The following is an 18,583-nucleotide window of genomic DNA, read 5'->3' on the forward strand; positions in this document are numbered from 1 at the left end:
CCACTTAGCCTGCTCTTGAGCTGCTTAGCATCAGCTGTGCCTCAAAGCTGTGACCTCAGCTTTAGGCATCATTTTGGGGAGCACTTGGACTCCATGGGACAGTGGATACCCTGAGACACAGGATGTTTACCATGGAACCTTTATGTGGAACCGTGGACACAGCAGGACAATCTCCCTGTCCCCCCAGCTCTCCACTACCTCACACCTGGTTATGTTCCACTCAGTCTGTCACCTGCACCCACCGCGGTTGTTCCCTGTCCTAAATCAGATGCAGCATCATCCAACAGGGCAGGGCTGGGCAGTGCCCAGGTCAGTCTACAGAGTGGCCTGGGCCGCCTGAGTTTTGGGGTGCCCGCCTGGCCTGGGGCAGGGCTTATCAGGGTCCCACTGTCTGTTTCTGGGTCCTCTAGCCCTTGGCCCCGTCCTGTGTGGCCTTTTACCTGTCACCTGAGTCACTGACAGGTGTGGGAGGTATCCCCAAGCACATCCTTTCAGGCAGGTTGGATTGTTTCTGAGGACCCCAAGAGCCCACTTTCCTGCTGATAGTACAATACACAGACCTCAGGTCATAAGCGGGGGCTGCCCTCATAGGCCAGGGCATTTATTGTTGGGGTGGGGACCGTTCCCAGGCTCGTGGGTGGCAATGTGGGTGCATTCTGGGGGAGGGGCAGGTGTTACTCTGCGGAGCAGGGCTGATGGTGGGAGCAGGCTTCTCTCAGTCATCTACTGGTTGTCGGTAAGCGAAGCCGGCAGGGTAACACAATCCTAGGTGGGGGAAGAGGGGCTTCTGAGCGGTGGGTGACAGAGGCGCATGCAGGTGGACAGCCCTGGGCCGGCCAGGAAGCCTTCTCCCCAGTGCCCCTGCCCACCTGTCCCTACCCAGGGGCTCCTACCGCATTGAAGACGATGTTGTCGAAGCCTGAGGCCTCAGCTGCCATCTCGCCCTGCAAGGGGCAGCCCCCCTTCTTCTGCAGCCAGCACCGCCCCACGAGTCCGAGCAGCACCAGGAGGACAAGGATGAGGAGGGCACTGCCGACCACAGTTGGCACTGAGGCGGCCAGTAATGTATCCCCTGTGGGCCATGGCATATGTCAGCCCTGCCCTGACAGCGGAGCATGGGGGTGGCCTGGCCTTGAGGCCCCGCCAGTCGTGCCAGCACAGGGCTCCTGGCCGAGGCCACTCGTCTCAGCCCCCAGTCACCCCTGAGTGAGAACTGGCTCTTGGTCATGAAGGGACAGCAGCCGGCGCTCCGGGCAGGCTGGTGGTGATCTCTGACCTGACCAGGCCTTCCTCTGGGGTTTGGCCCCACCCGGGAGGGACGGCCTAGAGGAAGGAGACAGGGGGCCCACTTGGCCTAGCCCAGAAGGGGAGGAGACAGGCACCTGGCGGAGGGATACGCTTGTGCAGGGCTGGGCCTTGGTCGCTGTCCTGAACTCCTGGGCCTGAGGCAGGGTTGCTGGCAGCCATGTGGGCCACGAGCTGCTGAGCCTGCCAGAGGCTCCAACTAGAGCTGCGACCAGGCAGGGCTTACCCTGGGTGGTTGCAGGGAGCCAGCAGTGCTGCTCTGCCAGGTATTCCACATCATCCAGGGCGATGGGCCCCAAGGCCGGCTGGCCGCTGAGAGTGGCTTCAAACACGATCTGAGCAGGAGAGAGAAGTGGTTGCCTGGAGGAGGATGGGCCCGCCCAAGGTGTCTGGGGCCTCCAGGCCTTACCTGGAACTCCTCGGCACTGGCCACCTCCACCTGGCCTTCCAGCCACTGATGCCGCAGGTGCCCACTGGTGCCCCACACAGCCAACTGGCCCCGCATGCTGCTCAGGAGCACCCTCAGCTCACCCTTATCTGTAGTAGGGGGCCATGGCGAATCAGGTCCCCAGCCCCTGCCCCTTCCCCTGCCTCCTCCAATGCCCAGGCGCTGCTGCCTCAGCCTCACTCACAGAAGTGCTCCGGAAAGCCCACATGGTACCAGAAGCGGAGGCAGGAGGCCTCAGTAGCAGGCAGGGGCTGGCTGCGCAGCCAGGCTGCCCGGCCTCCTGGACCCAGCACACCCGTTTCAAAGAGAACAAAGTGGCCTAGAAACGACAGAGGGCAGGGCGCCCTGCTCACTGGATGGAATTGGCCCCCCTGACCTGTGAACTTTGTGATGGGAGCCTCGCTTGGGATGGGGTGCATGGCCCTGAGGCCCCTTCCCCTGCCCAGACCCACCTGCTTCTGTGCCCAGCGTGTGGTCCACAGGGGGCTGGGGGTAGCGGGAGGGTGTCGCTCCACTACTCCAGTCCCAGCTATAGCTTCCCAGGCCAGGCCAGGGCATGTGGCTCCAGCCACATAAGCCAGCCTCGAAGTCACAGGAAGCTGCAAGAAAGCTGGGTGGTGAGTGGGGACCACCCCCCCCCAGCCCCACCCAAAGAGCCCAGCCACTGAGCGGTGCAGTCTATGCCCCTCTCTAGTCTGCTGCCAGGGATGGGGGGCCAGGCTAGGCATCTTGGGGTTGGCATGGAGCTAGTAGCAGTTGTGGGGCATAGCAGAGCCCGGGGCCAGGTGACCCCACCTGGCTGAGGCTCCCACCTGGCTGAGGGCAGGGCCCATCCTGGAGGAGCAGGTCATCCAGCGCAATGTAGGAGTGCTCCGTGCCGGCGGCGACCGCCTCAAACACCACCTGGGCAGGTACAGGGCAGGGAGCGTTGCATGCGGTCCAGATGGCCCTCAAAGGCAATGGGCTGCCTGCCCCCAACACTCACCCTCCAGGCCCTCTCGGCCTGCACATCCACACTTCCCAGGCGCCAGGCAAAGCCTCCATGGGCGCTGATGCTGAGCACCTGATACCTCTGGGCTTCCTCCACATGGACCTGCAGGGTGCCTGTCACACCCAGGGGCCAACCTAAGTCAGCCGAGGAAGAAAGGCCACGTGGGGGCCCCCAGGCAGCCTTGGTGCAGCCCCTCACCTGGGTTTCTGAGGCTCAGGTGGTACCAGAAGGTCAGGCAGGCTGGCTGGGCCAGAGGCTGGTGCACCTCTGAGGTCAGGGAGGCCACCTGGCCATGGGGCAGGGCCTGGGGGCTCGTGTCCACCACCATGTAGTGCCCTAGGAAGTGTCCGTGTCAGCCCCCATCTGACCCCTCTGCCCAACCCTCCATCACTCCTGATGCATACCCTGAGCGGTCTCTGTGGTGTGGTCAGTGTGAGGGCCCCGGGAGGCGAGGCCCGTGGCATTGGCCTGGCGTGTCCAAAGGCCCTGGCCCCCACTGGAAAAGCCACAGGCTGAGTCCTCAAAGGAGCATTGCCTGGGGGCCCAGCAGGGCCCGGGCCGCACGGCCACATCGTCTAGTGCCATGGTGCCGTGGTAGCCGTCCCGGAGGCCCTCAAACAGCAGCTGGGGGCAGAGAGGGTCAGTGGTTGTAGGCCTGGCCCACCCCACCCTCCTGCCTCCCCATCAGGCAGGGGCCTCACTTGGTACTTGGTGCCTGAGCCCAGCTGGTGGTGCAGGGTAGTCCAGGCCTTGTGCCAGCGGTTGCCCTGGGTGCTGGTCCGCGACCACAGCAGTATCTCTGCCTCTCCTTCCCGTCTCACTGTCAGGCGCAGTGTCCCTACATGGAGGGCAGGGCAGGAGGGGATCAGAGCCCCCGATGGGCTGAGAGACAGAACAGAGAGCCCCCCAGGCCTCCGTGGAGGCTCTGCCCAGCACCAGGGTCACTCACCAATCTGGGGCCCATGGAGGTGGTACCAGAAGGAGAGACACTCCTGAGGTCCTGAGGGGGCCTGGGGCTGGGTGAGCAGATGGGCGCCAGGGCCTCGGGCCGGGGGGTCCGTTGGGTCCAGGAGCAAGAAGTAGCCTGCAGTGGGGACACTGGGCTGAGCTGCAGAGATGCCAGGTTCCAGGCAGGACTGGGCCCAGTGTGAGGGCCTCCCCTCCCCCTGGAGTCTGAGAGCTGACCCCCAAGGTGGGTGCCCTCACTCTACCTTGGCCTGTGGTGTGGTCGTACCCATGGCCATGGCTCTGGATTCGGCGCCAGTGGGCATCGGTGAGGTGGCCGGTGTGCCAGCCGCATGTGTCCCGCTCAAAGTTACAGGAGATCTCTGTGGGGGGTGGGGCAGGGAGCGGTCAGCACCCTCGAGCATCCCCCTGCCCCCCTCGTGTCCTGAGAGGGTGGGAGACTTGTCCTGCTTGGGGTGGTCTGGGTGGTAGGTCCCGGGGTTGGGACTAGGACCTGAGTCCTGCATGGCTGCCGCGGGGCTGCAGTCCTTCAGGGTCACGTCGTCCACTCCGGCACCCTGTTGGCCGGGGCCGTCCAAGTCCACCAGCCCAACCAACTCCAGCTTCGTGAGAAGCAGCAGGGAGGGGGCTGTGAGGTCAGGCCTGGCTCTGTGCACCCCCTGCCCCCCAGGCTGCCCTGCTCACCCGGAAAGGCCGGCGGCGCGCCCCCAGCAGGATGGTATCCACCTTCCAGCCCCTGTCACTGCTCGGGGCCTGCCATACCAGCTCACGGCTGTCGCCCTCCACCACCACCAGGGCCAGGAAGCCTGGCCGAGGGGATCATGGTGGGTCCTCCCAGACCATCCCCCGACCCCCTCCTGCAGGCACACCCAGGAGCTCCTGTTGGCCTTGGGGTACCTTGAGGGTGACCATGGAAATAGTAAGCCACACGGAGCTCACAGCGGGGGCCTGAGGGGCCCAGGGCAGGTGTGAGGACCCGGGCCTCTGCCGCCAGCTGGCCCCAGGCCCTCTGCAAGGACAGGACGTGCCCTAAGAAAGAGCCAGGTCTGTCAGAGACAGTTCCCGCCAGGGACCCCCCCCCCCCCCCCAGCTCAGACACAGTGGGGAAGAGGCCAGCAAAGACCCCTTGGGGGGCACAGCCCACAGGCAGGGCCCTGGGCCTCACCAGCTGCAACCCCGCCAGCATCTGTGCCTGGGCCCCCACTCTCCTGGGCCCGGAGACGCCTCCACTGCAGCCGCCCCACGCTGGCATCCTCCCAGCCCCCGGCGGCGGGTGCCTCGAAGTCCGTGGTCCCTGGAACAGCAGCCAGCACCCAGTGGTGGTGGGAGGGCACAGAGGATGAGAGGCGCCCCCCCCCCCTCCTGGTTCCAGCCACCACTCACCACATTCCTGCTCATCCTCGCCCCCCTCACACTGTTGCTGGAAGTCACAGTGCTGCTCTGGGGGGATGCACAGTTCCCCACAGGAAAGATGTCCGGGCTCGCAGAAGTCCTGAGGTGGCAGGCTGGATGGCTGGGGCTGGAGGGCCAGGGCCCAGAGCCCACGAGGCGGGCTGGACAGCTCTGTGGGGGCAGACCAGGAGTCAGGGGTTGGGTGGGGCTTCTCCTGGGGATGGAGGGATAGACAGAGGGCTCGACAGGCCCACCTGGAACTGGCTGGCAGTGTTCTGACAGAATGAGGTCATCAAGGCTCAGGACGCCCCCTGGGCCCGTGTGCCCCGTGAGCAGGATCTGAGGACACAGGGGGTCAGGGTGTGCCCCACACCTCTGTCCTCCCAGGTAGGCTGGGGCTCCAGCCCTCTCCCCACCTCCCCCACCCCCCACCCCACCCCCCGCCAGCCCTGCTGCAAGAGGTGGGAGTGACTGCTCCTTCCCAAAGGCCTCTTCCCTGGGCTCATTAATGCCAAACCAGCTTCCTGCAAAGGTAGCTCCCGGGACAGCAGCCAGTGTCTGTGGGGGCCCCTGGACCCCCTCCCCCACCGCCTGCTGCTCTCTCAGGCCTCACCCGGAAGGGGTGCTCGCTCTGGACGTCGACCCGGTCTCGGACCCAGGCAGCCCCCAGCTCCCCACAGCGCCGGCGCAGCAGGATGGAGACCTGGGGTGAGCCTGGGTTCTCCGTCTGCAAGAAGAGCTGGAGGGAGCCGTGCTCGGATCCGTGCAGGTAGTAATAGAAGACAAGCTGAGGACAAGCCCAGGAAGGTCAGGGGGCCCCTGGAGCCTGGGCCCCGGGGAAGGTGGGGGCCACCCGCCTCACCGAGCAGTTGTGTGCTCCCGAGGCTTGGAATATGGGGCTGGAGAGGACGGCGGGGCTGCTGGGCTCAGCCACGGAGACCAGGAAGAAGCCTGGGGAGAGACTGGTGTGGGCAAGGGGGGGTGGGGGGACTGGGGGTGCCCCAGCCTGTGGGTCCCACTCACCCTGTGCACTGTTCTGGCTGTGGTCCCTGTGTGGCCAGGCTGGATGCCAGGCGCCTGTGCTGTGGTTCCGTGCCCAGCCCTCCAAGTGGTTCCACAGACCCAGGCCCATCTCAAAATCGGTGGCTATGTGGTGGCCTGGGGCAGGTGGGGAGAGGGGAGCAGGTCTCAGGCTGCCAGCAGGGCCTCTCCTCCACCCGCTCCCGCCCCACCAGGTTCTCAGGGGGCCCTGCAGCTCACGGCAGGAGTATGCGTCCTCGTCAGAGCCGTCCCCACAGTTGTCCTCCCCGTCGCACAGCTGGTGGGGCGCCACACAGGCCAGGTTCTGGCAGTGGTGATGCCCCAGGGGGCAGTGGGCCTGGGGGGCTGAGGTCAGGGAGGGGAGCCTATCACCCCGACCCCAAACCCTGGGGGCTGGGGCAGCTGGGGGAGGGGCTGTCAGTGGGGGTGAGCAGGTGAGGGGCTCCTGCTGAGCCACTGCCCCTCCAGGTGTGGGTCCACAGCCTGCAGTGGGGGGCTTACCAGGCAGCCCACAGTCCCTGAAGACCAGGTCGTCCAAGGCCACGGTGCCCCGGTGGGTGGCATTTCGAGTGGCAAAGAAGGTCACCTGAGAAGAGTGGGGTCCTTAGGACTTAAGTCCAGGTCAGACCCTCCCTACTAACCCCACCACCCAGAGCACCCCCAGCTCACCCGGAAGTCATCCTGGATGCGGCCAGTGGTCACCACCAGCTCCTGCCAGCCTGTGCCCCAGGGCCCAGAGCTCTGCCACAGGGTCAAGGTCTCGGCCCTGTGGGTCAGCTCTAGCCGCAGTTCAGCCACGGCTGTAATGGGAGGAGGGTCCTGGGGAGGCTTAGGCCTTGGCCGCTTGTCCCTCGGGGGGTGCCCCCAGGCCCTGCAGCAGCCCTCCCTCCTTCCTGGACTTTCCTTGCAGGGCACCCACCTCCAGCGGCCACATGGTACCAGAGCCTCAGCTCACAGGTAGGGGCCGCATTCCACAGGACAGGAGAGCGCAGGGTGGCACCAGCAGCCTCTTTCCCACGGTGGATGCCAACAGCCATGTACCAGCCTGGCCCAGCAGAAAGGTCAGGTGGTGGGGCTAGAATGGGTGTGGGGGGGCATCTTGGAGACCCACCCAGGCCTCACCAAGGTCCGTGCCAAGGGTGTGGTCAGAGCGTGGCCCCAGGGCCTCAAGCGTGGCTCCTGCCCGGTCCCGGAGCCAGCTGTAGCCCGAGGTGCTGATGTCCTGCCAACCGCAGGAGTCCTGCTCAAAGTCACAAGCGAACGGGACACCCAAGGCAGGTGAGGCTGCGTGATAACCTGTGGAGCACGAGGTCAGCAGTGCCTGCTGAGGGCTGGCCCACCTGCCTCCTGCCCGGCCTCAGCTCACCGCACTGGGTCTCGTCGGAGCAGCTCGGGCAGTCACACACAAAGTTGCACGTGGCCTCACCAGGGGCCCTGCAGGTGCTGGGGGTCCAGGCCCGGCCTGGGGACCCTGCTGCTGGCAGAGAGACAGCCAGGTGGCCGGAGTCAGGATGCCCCCCAAACCCAGGCAACCCACAGTGTTGTCTACCTGCTTTGGGGCCCTGGGGGCCAAGAGGGCAGGTAGGGGAGGGGGCTGGGTCCTGCTGCCTGGGGCTCCCAGTCAGGGCCCCGCAGAGTACATCTGGCCTGGGAGACGGTGGCAGCATGTCGGGATCAGGGAGGGTGTGTGCACGGGACCAAGGGCCCCCGACATGGGAGCCCCCTGAAGGGGGAGCGGAGCCCAGGCTGCCCTGGACCCAACTCCATTTGGTTGCACTGGTGGAGTAAGGTCTGCCTCCAGGGCCCCCTTGCCTTGGGACCTGTGGACACTGGGGCCAGGGGAAACAGAATTCTTGCTCCTTTCCCGAAAGCTTGTTCTGTCCCCCCAGCACCCAGGCCCTTGCGCCCTCCTGCCCTGCAGGCCTAGCATCTATGCCCAGGGCTGGCCCTGCTTCAGCAGCTAGATCTGACAACTCACCCAGGAGCAGGACCAGGGCAGGTAGGAGGTGGCCAGGCAGCGGCATGGTGGGTTCCCAGGGGGAAGGAGGCCAAGAGACGGGGTGCTTGCTGGGCAGCCTGGTGGCTATTTTGCCTGGTTGTCTGCCTGTGGCCCCACAGGCTGACTCTGCTCTACCTGGAGACTGGGCACCCAGCCCCTTCTGTACCTGCTGCCTGTTAGCAGGCCCCACCCCGTGGTGCTGAGGATGAACATCCGGTTGTAAAAGTGTCCAGGAGAGGGGCCCCTGGCCCAGGTAGGCTCCCACCTTCCCAGTGCCTTCAGACCAAAGGTCAGGCCCCAGGTATTGTGCCGTCTGCTGCCCAGCCCTGCTCAGTGGAGGCCCCGCTGGAAGAAGCACTGTGGTGCCACGGGCCATGGCCACTTCCCTGCCCCTACTCAGGCCTTGAGGTCTCCCAGAGCTTGGAGCAGGTGCCCAGCGTGTGCAAGCTGTGACCCTGGCCCCCAAGGTGGCCTAGTTCCCTGCCCCAAGCAGTTGGGGTCTTCACCCTTCAGTGTTCAGTCCTCGGCCTCCTGTTGGTTTATTCCCGTAGAAATCACAATTGTTAATCTGGCAACAATCATTCGGGCAGTGTGGCTGGTGTTGCCAGGCCCTGGTGTCTGGGTCCCGTTTACCACTGTGCCCCCAGGAGCTCATCCCCTCAGACCCGTCTCCTCATCTGTGAGATGTGGTCACAGCAGTGCTGGCCTGGAGCAGCTCCCGTGAGGCCCCGTGAGCTCATGCAAGGCAGGCGCCACGAGATGCACCCACGTTCACGGGGAGCCCCAGGCCAGCCCCGCTCAGCTGTGCCTGACTCCCCCTACACCCAGTTTATCTCCCCATGGCCCTGGGAGACTGGAGCCTGTGGCTGCAGGGCAGGTGCCATGGGACCGGTCTTGGAAGGGGTCCTGGGTCGCTCCACACGTGACTTCAAACAGCAGATCACGAGGGGACCCTGATGTCGGCTGGCCCCGAGGGACCTGGTGCTACTTCCTTGCGCAAGGGCTCAGAGCGCTTCTTCCCAGGTGTCCTTGGACAAAGGAGCCACGTGGAAGAGCAATCAGGCCATAAATGGGGGCAGTGGTGCAGGGCCCCTTATCAGACCACAAGGGCTGAGTGTGCACTGCCACTCCCTGGGGCCCCCCTGATGTGGAGCCAGGTGAGGGGCAGTCAGCAGGGGCTTCGCTGCTTCCAGGGCTGCCTCCAGCTCTCTGCCGTCTACCCTCTCTGGTCAGGGGTCCCCAGGGCTGACTGGGAAACAGAAGAGTCGAGACACACAGCATCTGGGGAACAGCAGGAGCGATAACATTTTTAATTCCTGTGGGTGAGGCAAATCTGGGCACTTGGGCCAGGCCACTGTGGGTCTCCACTGACTGGCCAGGGGAGAAAGCTGGCCCGTGGAGCAGGCCTTAGTAGCCATCATCGGCCCAGGTGACCTCGTAGTCAGGATACATGGCTTTGATCTTCTCGGTGGAGATGGAGTGTTGGGCGCGGCCATAACCCTGAAGAGAGAAGCCAATCTCACAGCCCCCTCCTGGCCCTGGGCATCCACCAGTAGCAACACCCAGGAGCCAGCCTGTGGCAGGGTCCCCAGGGGGAGCCAAACACGGTTGTCCCCCACTGGCTGTGCAGCCCATGAAGCTCTCCTGGGGAAAGGTGGCTATAGGGTGAGAGGTCCTAGAGAATGGGCCCTGAGCTAGAGTGCAGCCTAGGTGCCCAGAGAGCGCGGGCTGTCACTGCAACTTGGAGAAGAAGAGGGAGGGGTATCTGAGCTTCACCCCAAGAACCGGAGGACGGTGGCGGCCCAGCCAGGCCTCCTGTAGGAACAGGACAAGCCCCCTGGCCCAGCAGTGGCCTCCCCGCCCCTCACCCCCCCGTGGGAAACGGGCAAGTCCCTGGAGGGAAAGGGTTTGCAGCTGGGCTGGCACCGCCCCCCCAACGGGTTACAGGGCGTGAGCGCTCCTGAGAGCTGGTCTCTCCTCCTGCCCCGGGCGTGGGCTCACCATGGAGTAGCCATACACGTGGATCTTCTTGTCCTGGCTCTGGTGGGAGATGCGCCCGCCTCCGAGGCACTCACAGCTATAGCCCTTTTTCTGCATATCTCCAGATACCTTGTCATAGATGTCGGCTGGACAGGGGAGGCGGCTCAGCATGGGCCGCGGCCACCGGAGGAGCCCCTCCGGGCCGAGACCCCAGGAGGGGAGGCAGGCGTGCACCCGGGCAAGAGAGCGGGGTCTAGGAGAGAGGGCTCGGGCCTTGCCCGCCAGGAGCCCCCCTCAAGCCAGCCCAGAATCAGACCTGGTGGGTGGGGGGATCAGCTCTCCAAGCCCCTCAGCCCCTCCCCCAGCCGGCTGGTCCCGCCCTTCAGCCCCACCTCGACCCTGTTGGCCCCGCCCCCACCCAAGCCTGTGGACACAGCCCGGGTCAACAGCTCTGCTCCGACCCTGTTGGCCCCGCCCAGGCCTCAGCCCCACCCCGAACCTGTTGGCTCCGCCCCCACGAGCCGGCTCGCCCCGCCCCGAAAACGCCCGCCGGCTCCGCCCTCACCATGGTACTCGGCCCACTTGTAGCCGCGCACGATCTCCTTGCTCTCCTCGGCCGGGGTCTCGGAAGGCGGCGCCGCATGGACTCGAATTAGCACGTATTTGAAGATGCCATCGGAATCGATGTCCACATCGGCGATCTGGGCGAGGTCCGCGGCCGCCATGTTCCCCACAGCCCGCCGCCCCTGCACGCCGCAGCCCTTCCCCCGCGGTCCCGGGTCGAGTCAACCTGCGGGAGGCGGGCCCTGGGACCCCAGGGCCAATCGCGCTGGGGCATGCTGCCCGAGCCCAGAGCCTCCGCCAATCGTGCGGCCGACCTGCCGCGCGAGCTGGCCAATGGCAGCCTAGCTCCTTGCAACTGAGGCCACGCCCGCCCCCTTAAAGGGGCCAGGCCCGGGAATGGGTGGTGACCATTGCAGCCCGCCCAGCAGTTCTGTCCTAGCCGGACAGTGCCGGACTCCCATCTAGGGGTCGAGAGGGGGCATCCCTGAAGGCCTGGGACACGGGCCGGCCCTGGCCCCTCCTCGGTCCCCCACCCCCGCGTCCTCAAGGCCTCCCTCTTCGTCCTCCCCTCGTCCTCCCCCCACCTCTCCAAGACTCCCTCACCATCTCCCACCACTCCCCAAGTCCTCCTTCCTTATCCTCCCACTATGTCCCAAGTCCTCCCTCTGTGTTCTCCCACCGCGCCCCAAGGCCCTCCTCCCTTCCCACCTGTGCCCACCCAGCCCAGCCGGTCGGAGGGCCAACCTCCCATCCCACCCCCTGCTCCCCTCACCCCCAAAGATGAAGCAAGGGCTATATTCGAGTTCTGTTTTACTTGGTTCCAAAGCGTTCGCCCCCTGGCAGGGATCCCGTCCAGGGTCGCTCCTGGCCAGCCAGGCCTTGGGCTTTGGGCCGAAACCTCAGGAGGCCGCGAAGGCGGGTGGGGTGAGCGGGGCGCGTGGCCGGTGCAAACGCGCTAGATGGAGGCAGGCGCGCAGGCATTGGGGGATGGACGGGAGTGCAAGGCTGGCAGGGGGCGGGGGCGAGCGGGGAAGAGCCGGGAGCAAGGGTGTGGGGACCAAGGCTGTGGGGACGGTGTCCTCTCCTGGCCCCATGGGGAGTGCTGGGGGTTCCGGGAGGGCTCATGCGAGGCCCGGCCTAGTACCCTCAGGTCACTCGCGCTATGGACCTAGGGCCAGGCCGATGAGTGGAGCCCGGCCCCCGGCCTCGTGTCTCCAGCCCACGGCTTAGGGTAAGGCCACCCCTCCATGGGACACCCCCTGGGGCACCCGCTCCCACTGGGAATGTCCAGCCCTGTTGGAGCCCCCCTCTGGACGGCCTTGAGGGTCCCTCGCGCTCATCCATCCCATGCGTCTTTCCTCCTCCCCTCTGCCCTGGCCGGGCTGGATCCTGCCAGCGCCCCCTCCTAGGTGCCTCTTTCCTGTGTCTGGGTGTCCTGCGCCTGGGCTGAAGCCCTCCGCCCCTCCATAGCTGCTTGTCCCAAACTCTCCTGCAGGGCCCCGTCAGGACCGGAGGGCGGCCAGCGCCGCCCCCGATGTGCGGACTCGGGAGCTTGCGGTTCTCCATCCCGGGCCTGAGCCAGCGGGAACAGCCGTGCAGAGACACGCACACAGCGGGACTGGTCAGGGTGTCCTCCAGAGAGGACACGCGCCCCAACCCACAGGAGGCTGGTTGGGCACGTTCAAGGGATGGGACTGGCTTTGGTCAACCTGGGATCCTGGGTCCGGCGACCAGGGTTGGAGGGTCCAGGGAGGCCTTGCGGACGTCCGGAAATGGGCTGACCGATCTTTGCGGGGGGGTCTGGGGTAGTGACCTCTCCGCGAGAAGGCAGGGCCGGGCGGTCCTCGGGCCCACCCCGCCTCCCAGCGGGGAGCACCAAGCGGCCGAGGACCAGCCTCGGGGAGGCCCCAGGGCTGGCTGTGGGGGGGCTGTGGAGAACGCGAGGGGGCGGGGTCTGGGCGGAGCTTGTGGCGAACAAGAGGACGGCCCGGGGGCTGGGCGGGGCTCCTGGTGGGCGGGGCGGGCGGGCGGAGCTCGGGGGGCGGGCCCTGCGGGAGCTGCGCGGACCCTGAGCGGGCTGTGTGGGGCTCGAGGTGGGCCTGGGGGGTGGGCCTGGGGGGTGGGCCTGGGGGGTGGGCCCTACGTGGACCAGGCGGGGTCGGGGTGGGCTGGCCCTGAGCGAGCTGGACCGAGCCCGGGCGCGACCCTACGGCTCACATAATGTCATCTAGCAGGTTGGCGCTGGCCACCCAGTCGAGCGCGCGCGGCTCGGAGGCCGCCATGATCATGCACATGAAGGGGCGGCCGGTGCGCCGGTCCGTGGGGTAGATGGTGGTGGGCGTGAAGCGCCGGTTGGCCTCGACGAACTCGCAGAGCTGCTCGTAGACGCGCGGGAACTCGTGGCGCAGGAAGACGCCGCGCAGCCGCAGCTCGCGCTGGATGTGGATGAAGGCGACCTCGCGCGCGCGCCGGCCGGCTTCGCCGTCTTGGTCCAGCCCCGCCGTGCCGGGCGGCGGGGTCAGGATCAGCGTCTCCATGTCCGGCTCGCGACCCCGAGCCGGGGGCGGACGCGCGGGGCTGCCGGCCGCCAGCGCCACCTTGGCGAACTTGCGTACGGTGGGCCCAGGGCTGCGCGGCGCGGGCGCGGGCCGGGCGGAGGAGCCGGGGGGGGCGGCGCCGGGGCCCACGGCCACCGACACGCTGAGCAAGAAGCACTCGGCCGGCTCGTAGAGGCGCCCGGCGGCCGCCAGCTCGCGCGCATAGCTGCCCAGGGGCGCTGCGTGCGTGGCCAGCTCGCGCAGCGACAGGTAGGTGGGCGACAGCAGCAGCCCCTCGAGGCCGAAGCGCAGGAAGTTGTCAGCAGAGCCCGGGCTCGGGAAGCCCAGAAAGAGCACGCCGCGACCGCGCGACAAGAAGCCCACACGCGCGATGCGCGAGAAGGCGCGGTGCACTGGGCCGCTGTCCCGGCAGAACTGCAGTACGTGGCGACACACGCTGCCCACGCGGCCGTACACGCAGCGCGCCTTGTGTGCGTCCCAGTCCTCGCGGCGGCACAGGCGCGAGCAGTAGTAGGTGTAGCAGCTGTGGCAGGACTTGAAGTAGAGGCAGGCGTTGAACATGGTCTCGGTGCGCCGGCAGCGCGCGTTGGAGCACGTCATCAGGTCATCCTCATCCGCACTGGGCTCCGGGGACGCGTCGGCCGCCTGTCCCGAGCCCGCGGGCTCCTCGGCGCTGCCGGCTGACGCAGGGGGCGATCGCGGAGCCAGCGCGGGGGCCCCGGGACCCGCGGGCCGAGAGTCCAGCAGGCGGCGCAGCTGGCGGCCCAGCCCATCCGCCGGGGGCTCTGGGGCTTGGCCGGCGGGGGGCCGAGAGTCGATGACCAGGTCGGTGATGAGCTCGTCCAGCTGCTCGAGGCTGCGCTGGCGGCCACCGGTGGGGGCTTCGGGGGCGGAGGGTGGGGTCGGCCGGGTTCGGCCCCCGGGCAATTCCCAGCCCCTAGCAGTCGGGCGCTCCGCAGCGCGCAGATCGTTGTCGGTGATGGTGATCTCAGGTGTGACGTACCAGTTGCGGCCCAGGCCCTCCCCTACGCGGCTCTTCTCCGACAGCGAGGTCTCTGACAGTGACAGTGCTGCATAGCGTCTGGGCGAGGTGGACAGGTTCACAACAACTGGGGCACGCCGGCCTTCAGGGGATGCACCCCGCGGTTCCCGTGCCTCGCGCCCCAGCAGGTTCTCGTAGCTGCGGCCCCGACCCAGGGGGTCCTCCCGGCGCATCCCAGGCACCAGGATGTTGTCCCAGGAGCGAGAGTAGTGGCGGCTGTCGGTGGCCAGCCGGGGTGGGCTGGTGCCGGTGCCCCCGTGCCAAGAGGCGAGCAACGGGCCAGGGTCCGGGGGAGGCACCACCTGCAGGGTGCGGTAAGGCCGCAGGCCCCAGTCGACCCAAGCGGGGCTGCTGCGCGGGTGTGGGTAAGTCCGAGCCAGGGCATCGCGGTCGCGGTACCGGCCGAAGTCCTCTGTGTAGAAGTGGTGGAGAGCGGGGTGGGCCCGCGGGTCCTCGGGAGCATAGCGTGGGCCGCAGGGCGGGCCGTAGGCTCGGGTGGCCTCCCCATAGTAGGACCGGGAGGGCGGCTCCTGGACTGGGAAGGCGCGCACTTCCCCTGCGTAGTAGCTGCTGCCGCGCCTGGGGCTGGGCACGGGGGGCTCCTCCGGCGGGAAGGGCCTGCCGTAGTAGCTGTCGAAGGGCGGCCCCGGGCTGGCAGGGAAGCTGCTGGGGTGGCCCTCGGGTTCCTCCGTGTAGAAGAACTGGGTGGGGCCTGGAGGCGTGGTGAAGGACGGGCCGCGGCGCTCTGTGTAGTCCCGGGGCCCAGGCAGCGGGCCATCGCAGTATAGCGCCCGGGGATCCGCGCAGTACGTGTCACTGGGGGTGGGGGTGCGCGACAGCGCCATGTGACGCGGCCCGGGCACCGTGAGGCCGTGGAACTGCGGGGCGGCGCGTGCCCAGGGCGTGGTCTCCGACGGCCCGCAGGACCGCGAGCCCCGGGCAGTGTGCTGCAGCACCGCATCGTCGGGCTTGATGTCCAGGCGGCAGCGGACATGGGGTGCGGGCCCGGCGGGCTGCTCCGGGGGCGCACAGCGGCCGGTGGCGGCGCACAGGGGCGCAATGCGGCCAGGGACGCCCCGCTGCGGCTGCAGCTTGATGGGGTGCAGCTCGTTGGCGAGTGCGCGCAGCGCGGGGTACGCTGGTTCCCGGTGTGGCGAGGCCTCGGCCCGCGCAGTCCGCTGGGCTTCCCGGCCTCGGCGCGGCAGCACGGGCGGCGAGGCGGGAGCGGGCGCCAGGCCCGGGGGCGCGCGGGGCGCACTCTTGGAGCGGGCGCGGCGCCGGGGATCCGCGTCGCGGGGCCGGGAGCGCTGCGCGGTGGGCTCCGGGGGCGGCGGCTCCATGCGGGCTTCCATGGCCACCCCGTCCAGCGCCTCCAGGAAGTCGAAGCTGCGGCAGTGGCGCTTGTTGAAAGGCGCGGGCACAGCCGGCGGGGCCACGGAGCGCTCACATGGCGGGCGCCGCGATGCAGGCCCCGGGGCCGCCACCTTGATGTCCTGGTACACGGTCGACACCAACAGGTCTGGTGGGTCCGTGCGGGTCATCTTAAAAGAGGTCCCCAGGCTGGCGGCTGCAGCCTACTCTGCCTTGGGGGGCCTTGGCCCTGGTGGGAGATGCGGGTCAGGGTGGTCCCCCTGCAGCCTGGGTCCAGCTATACCCCTGCACTGTCCTGACTTACCTGGGATGCCGGGGACACAGCAGTCCTGGCTGCAGGCCTTGGCTGAGGCCACAGGCACCTGCTCCATGCCGGCGTCAGAGGCACCTGCAGGAGGAACTCAGTCATTGGCCACTCCGCTGCTGCCCCTTTCTGCTGGGGTGGAGCCAGTCAGCCAGAAAGGCTGTGCCATTGCTGTGCTTCCCAAGCTCCTCCCCGGGGCCTGTGTCCCTGGTTGGCTCCTCTGCCCCCACTAATAACCATTGGGCAGGTTTGGGTGGAACCCCTTTGCTGGGGCAGGAAGAATGGGGGGTGGTCCCAGCAGGAATAACTGAATCCTAATATGAGATTTACAGATTTCTTTAAGGTGTTGGCATCTCAAGACCCATTGGTGACTGAAGACCCCCCTCCAGTGGCCAGTGCAGAGCAAGCCCTCCAGCGGTGCTGAGAGGGCATCCCTGGCCCCTAGCCTGAACCAGCTCTGCACAGTCACTGTGCCTCCCTGCCCACCTGCTGACCAGGTAGGGCGTGGGGTCCTGCTGTGGCAGCTGCACTGGGACCAAGCCCCAGTCATGAGGCCCCAGTGGGCACCGAGATGACCCTGTCAGGTCCTGGCACGGCCCCTGGGCTGATGGGCTGGCCTGCCCCACTCCTGACCCTCTGTGTGGTCCGGGCCAGAATAATGCCCCACAAAGAGCATAGCTGGCCCCTAGAAACCCCTTCTCCTTGCAGAAACCTCCCTGATCCCCAGTATCTCGGGGTGGTTGACAGCCACCAAGCTTCTTGGGGTTGTCCTGACAAGGCCCAGAGAGCTGGTCCCTGGCTTTGCAGCCTGAGCACCGCAGTTTGGAAGCCAGTCACCCGCTGCAGGCCCACGTGGGGGCTGGAGGCCCGAGCTCATGGCTGCCCCTCTTCCCTGAGCCAGGCCACACCACGCAGGGGAGGTTGGGGTGGGTGGGGAGAGCCCCCCCCCCTACAGCTCCTCAGGAGAGGGCCATCTCCACAGCAGCTCAGGAAGGCTCCATGGCAACCTGAGGTTCCTCTACCCCCACAGCGGGGGCTGGGCGGGGGTCCACTTGGGCCATCTGTACCCCCACCCCCACCCCCGGGGTGCCCAGGTCTGCACGGGCTGGGCAGGCTCTCCGCCAAGGGAAAGCGGGCCCTGGGCTAAGCAAGGCCTAGCAGGGACCTGGGCCCTCACCTGGCAGGCTCTCTGGTCCAGGGGACCCTCGGCGTCCAGGTGTGCCCAGGGCTTTCTGCCAGCAGGGCTGCTCTTCTGGGGCAGGGCCACCGCGTCCCCATGCTTGTCCCACCCCAACTGCGGCCCTGCTCACAGGACTCGCCCCTTGCTCTCCCGGGTCCATCCTAAGCGCCCCAGGATGGGGGTCCGATGACAGGGCACGAGGCCCCGCCCCAGGGAGGGAACAGCTGGCCTGGCCCCTGCATCGCCCAGGAGCTGGCCCGGGTGACGCCCCTCCCGCGGCTGTGGGGATGGCCGGCCCTGGCAGGGGTCCCAGGCCTTCCGCGCCCCTCCCGCCGGGCCCTCCCCGCCGCACAGCCCTGCCCCCGCCCTGAGCGCCCCGAGCGGGGACCCGCTGGGGTAGCCCTGGGGTGGGCCCCCGTCCCTGCAGGTGCGCCGCCCGTGATGGGGCCCGGCGGGCAGCGGCCCCCATCCCTCACCTGGACGCCGCTTCCCCGCCGCGCGCCCGGTGGGCTGCGCAGGCCCGCGACCGCTCCGTCTTCCCCACTCCGCGGCGTCCCCGGCACCGGCAGAAGCTTCGAGGCAGCGGCGCGGAGGCCGTCGGCCGCTCAGTGCTGCCCCCGGTGGTGGCCGGCGGGGCTGCACTTAAAGGGGCCGTGCGGCGGGCCTGGGACCCGCGTCGCGGGCGGGGGCTATGGTGGCGCCCAGCGCCAAGTGAGGAGCCCTCCCTCGGTCCAGGGCGCAGGCCGAGGGCGCAGCCGGGGTGCCCGCGCCCAGGGAGCACCCTGCGGTCCTGTAGCCCCCGGGTCCAGCCGTACGCAGCGGTGGCTTGGCGGCGGCCTGGGGGCAGGACCCTGGAGGAGCCCCAAGCTCTGGGAATCCTGACAGCTCCGGAATTGACGCCTCCGCTGAGCCCCCGCAGGAGCAGATGGGCCGCTCCGGGCCACTGGCCTGTACTCTGCTCCGCGGCGCTCCAGGTGCCAAACTCTGTAGGCACCTGAGGCCGGATGGGCACCCGCTGATGGAGGCCTGGGATGCTCAGCTTGTCCTGGGCGAGGGCCTGCTGCTCGGCCCCCTGGGACCTGCGTCTGGGTGGGTGGAGGGCTGGTCGGTATATGGTCCACTTGCCAACCACGTGGTAACCTCCATCCTCTGGCCCTCTAGCCCCGCCCAAGCAAGACGCTGAGCCTGGGCACAGTCTGACTTGGCAGAGGATTGATTCACAGATGCCCTTGGGTCCCAAGGGCAGGACCCGCCCTGTTGTAAATCCAGTAGATCTAGGACCCTGAGCAAGTTCATTTTGTCAGCCTGGTCCCCACCTCTAGTGGGCTCCACTTGGGCAGTCCATCTTGCAGGCTGTGGGCTCAGGGAAGTCCCTAGGGTGTCAGTTTAGTGCCTGGCCCCCAGCCCAGTGACAGTTGCCCTGCAGCCTCTAGGGAGCAGAC

At 67.6% G+C, this 18,583-nt stretch overlaps 3 protein-coding genes across 4 annotated transcripts; all 3 read right to left on the minus strand.

The window, feature by feature from the left end:
* Positions 1 to 572: 572 nt before the first annotated feature.
* On the minus strand, positions 573 to 8,847 carry MAMDC4 (MAM domain containing 4). Its single transcript, XM_072748052.1, has 27 exons — positions 8,122 to 8,847; positions 7,510 to 7,617; positions 7,266 to 7,439; positions 7,063 to 7,188; positions 6,813 to 6,943; positions 6,645 to 6,729; positions 6,363 to 6,488; positions 6,126 to 6,260; positions 5,965 to 6,053; positions 5,716 to 5,889; positions 5,357 to 5,441; positions 5,094 to 5,273; positions 4,876 to 5,004; positions 4,608 to 4,739; positions 3,956 to 4,072; positions 3,694 to 3,828; positions 3,446 to 3,582; positions 3,149 to 3,368; positions 2,943 to 3,080; positions 2,739 to 2,857; positions 2,566 to 2,656; positions 2,206 to 2,352; positions 1,938 to 2,072; positions 1,715 to 1,842; positions 1,532 to 1,640; positions 894 to 1,072; positions 573 to 765 (listed from the first exon to the last, which is right to left on the minus strand). The coding sequence occupies exons 1-27, from the start codon at positions 8,516 to 8,518 to the stop codon at positions 724 to 726; spliced, it is 3,768 nt and encodes a 1,255-aa protein (XP_072604153.1). The 5' UTR covers positions 8,519 to 8,847; the 3' UTR covers positions 573 to 723.
* A 575-nt stretch (positions 8,848 to 9,422) lies between these two features.
* PHPT1 (phosphohistidine phosphatase 1) lies at positions 9,423 to 11,265 on the minus strand. The gene is made up of 3 exons (XM_025981939.2): positions 10,688 to 11,265; positions 10,144 to 10,268; positions 9,423 to 9,642 (listed from the first exon to the last, which is right to left on the minus strand). Exons 1-3 carry the CDS (start codon positions 10,845 to 10,847, stop codon positions 9,550 to 9,552), a joined length of 378 nt encoding a protein of 125 aa, XP_025837724.1. The 5' UTR covers positions 10,848 to 11,265; the 3' UTR covers positions 9,423 to 9,549.
* Positions 11,266 to 12,759: 1,494 nt separating this feature from the next.
* Positions 12,760 to 17,958, minus strand: AJM1 (apical junction component 1 homolog). 2 transcript variants are annotated; one of them, XM_072748053.1, is made up of 3 exons: positions 17,618 to 17,958; positions 15,962 to 16,045; positions 12,760 to 15,886 (listed from the first exon to the last, which is right to left on the minus strand). In XM_072748053.1, exon 3 carries the CDS (start codon positions 15,825 to 15,827, stop codon positions 12,900 to 12,902), a length of 2,928 nt encoding a protein of 975 aa, XP_072604154.1. In that variant the 5' UTR covers positions 15,828 to 15,886; positions 15,962 to 16,045; positions 17,618 to 17,958; the 3' UTR covers positions 12,760 to 12,899. The 2 variants fall into 2 exon arrangements, with proteins under 2 accessions (XP_072604154.1, XP_072604155.1); XM_072748054.1 differs by lacking the exon at positions 17,618 to 17,958 and adding an exon at positions 17,139 to 17,276.
* Positions 17,959 to 18,583: the final 625 nt, after the last annotated feature.

Source organism: Vulpes vulpes, chromosome 2 (genome assembly GCF_048418805.1).
Source record: "Vulpes vulpes isolate BD-2025 chromosome 2, VulVul3, whole genome shotgun sequence".
Taxonomy (NCBI): Eukaryota; Metazoa; Chordata; class Mammalia; order Carnivora; family Canidae; genus Vulpes; species Vulpes vulpes.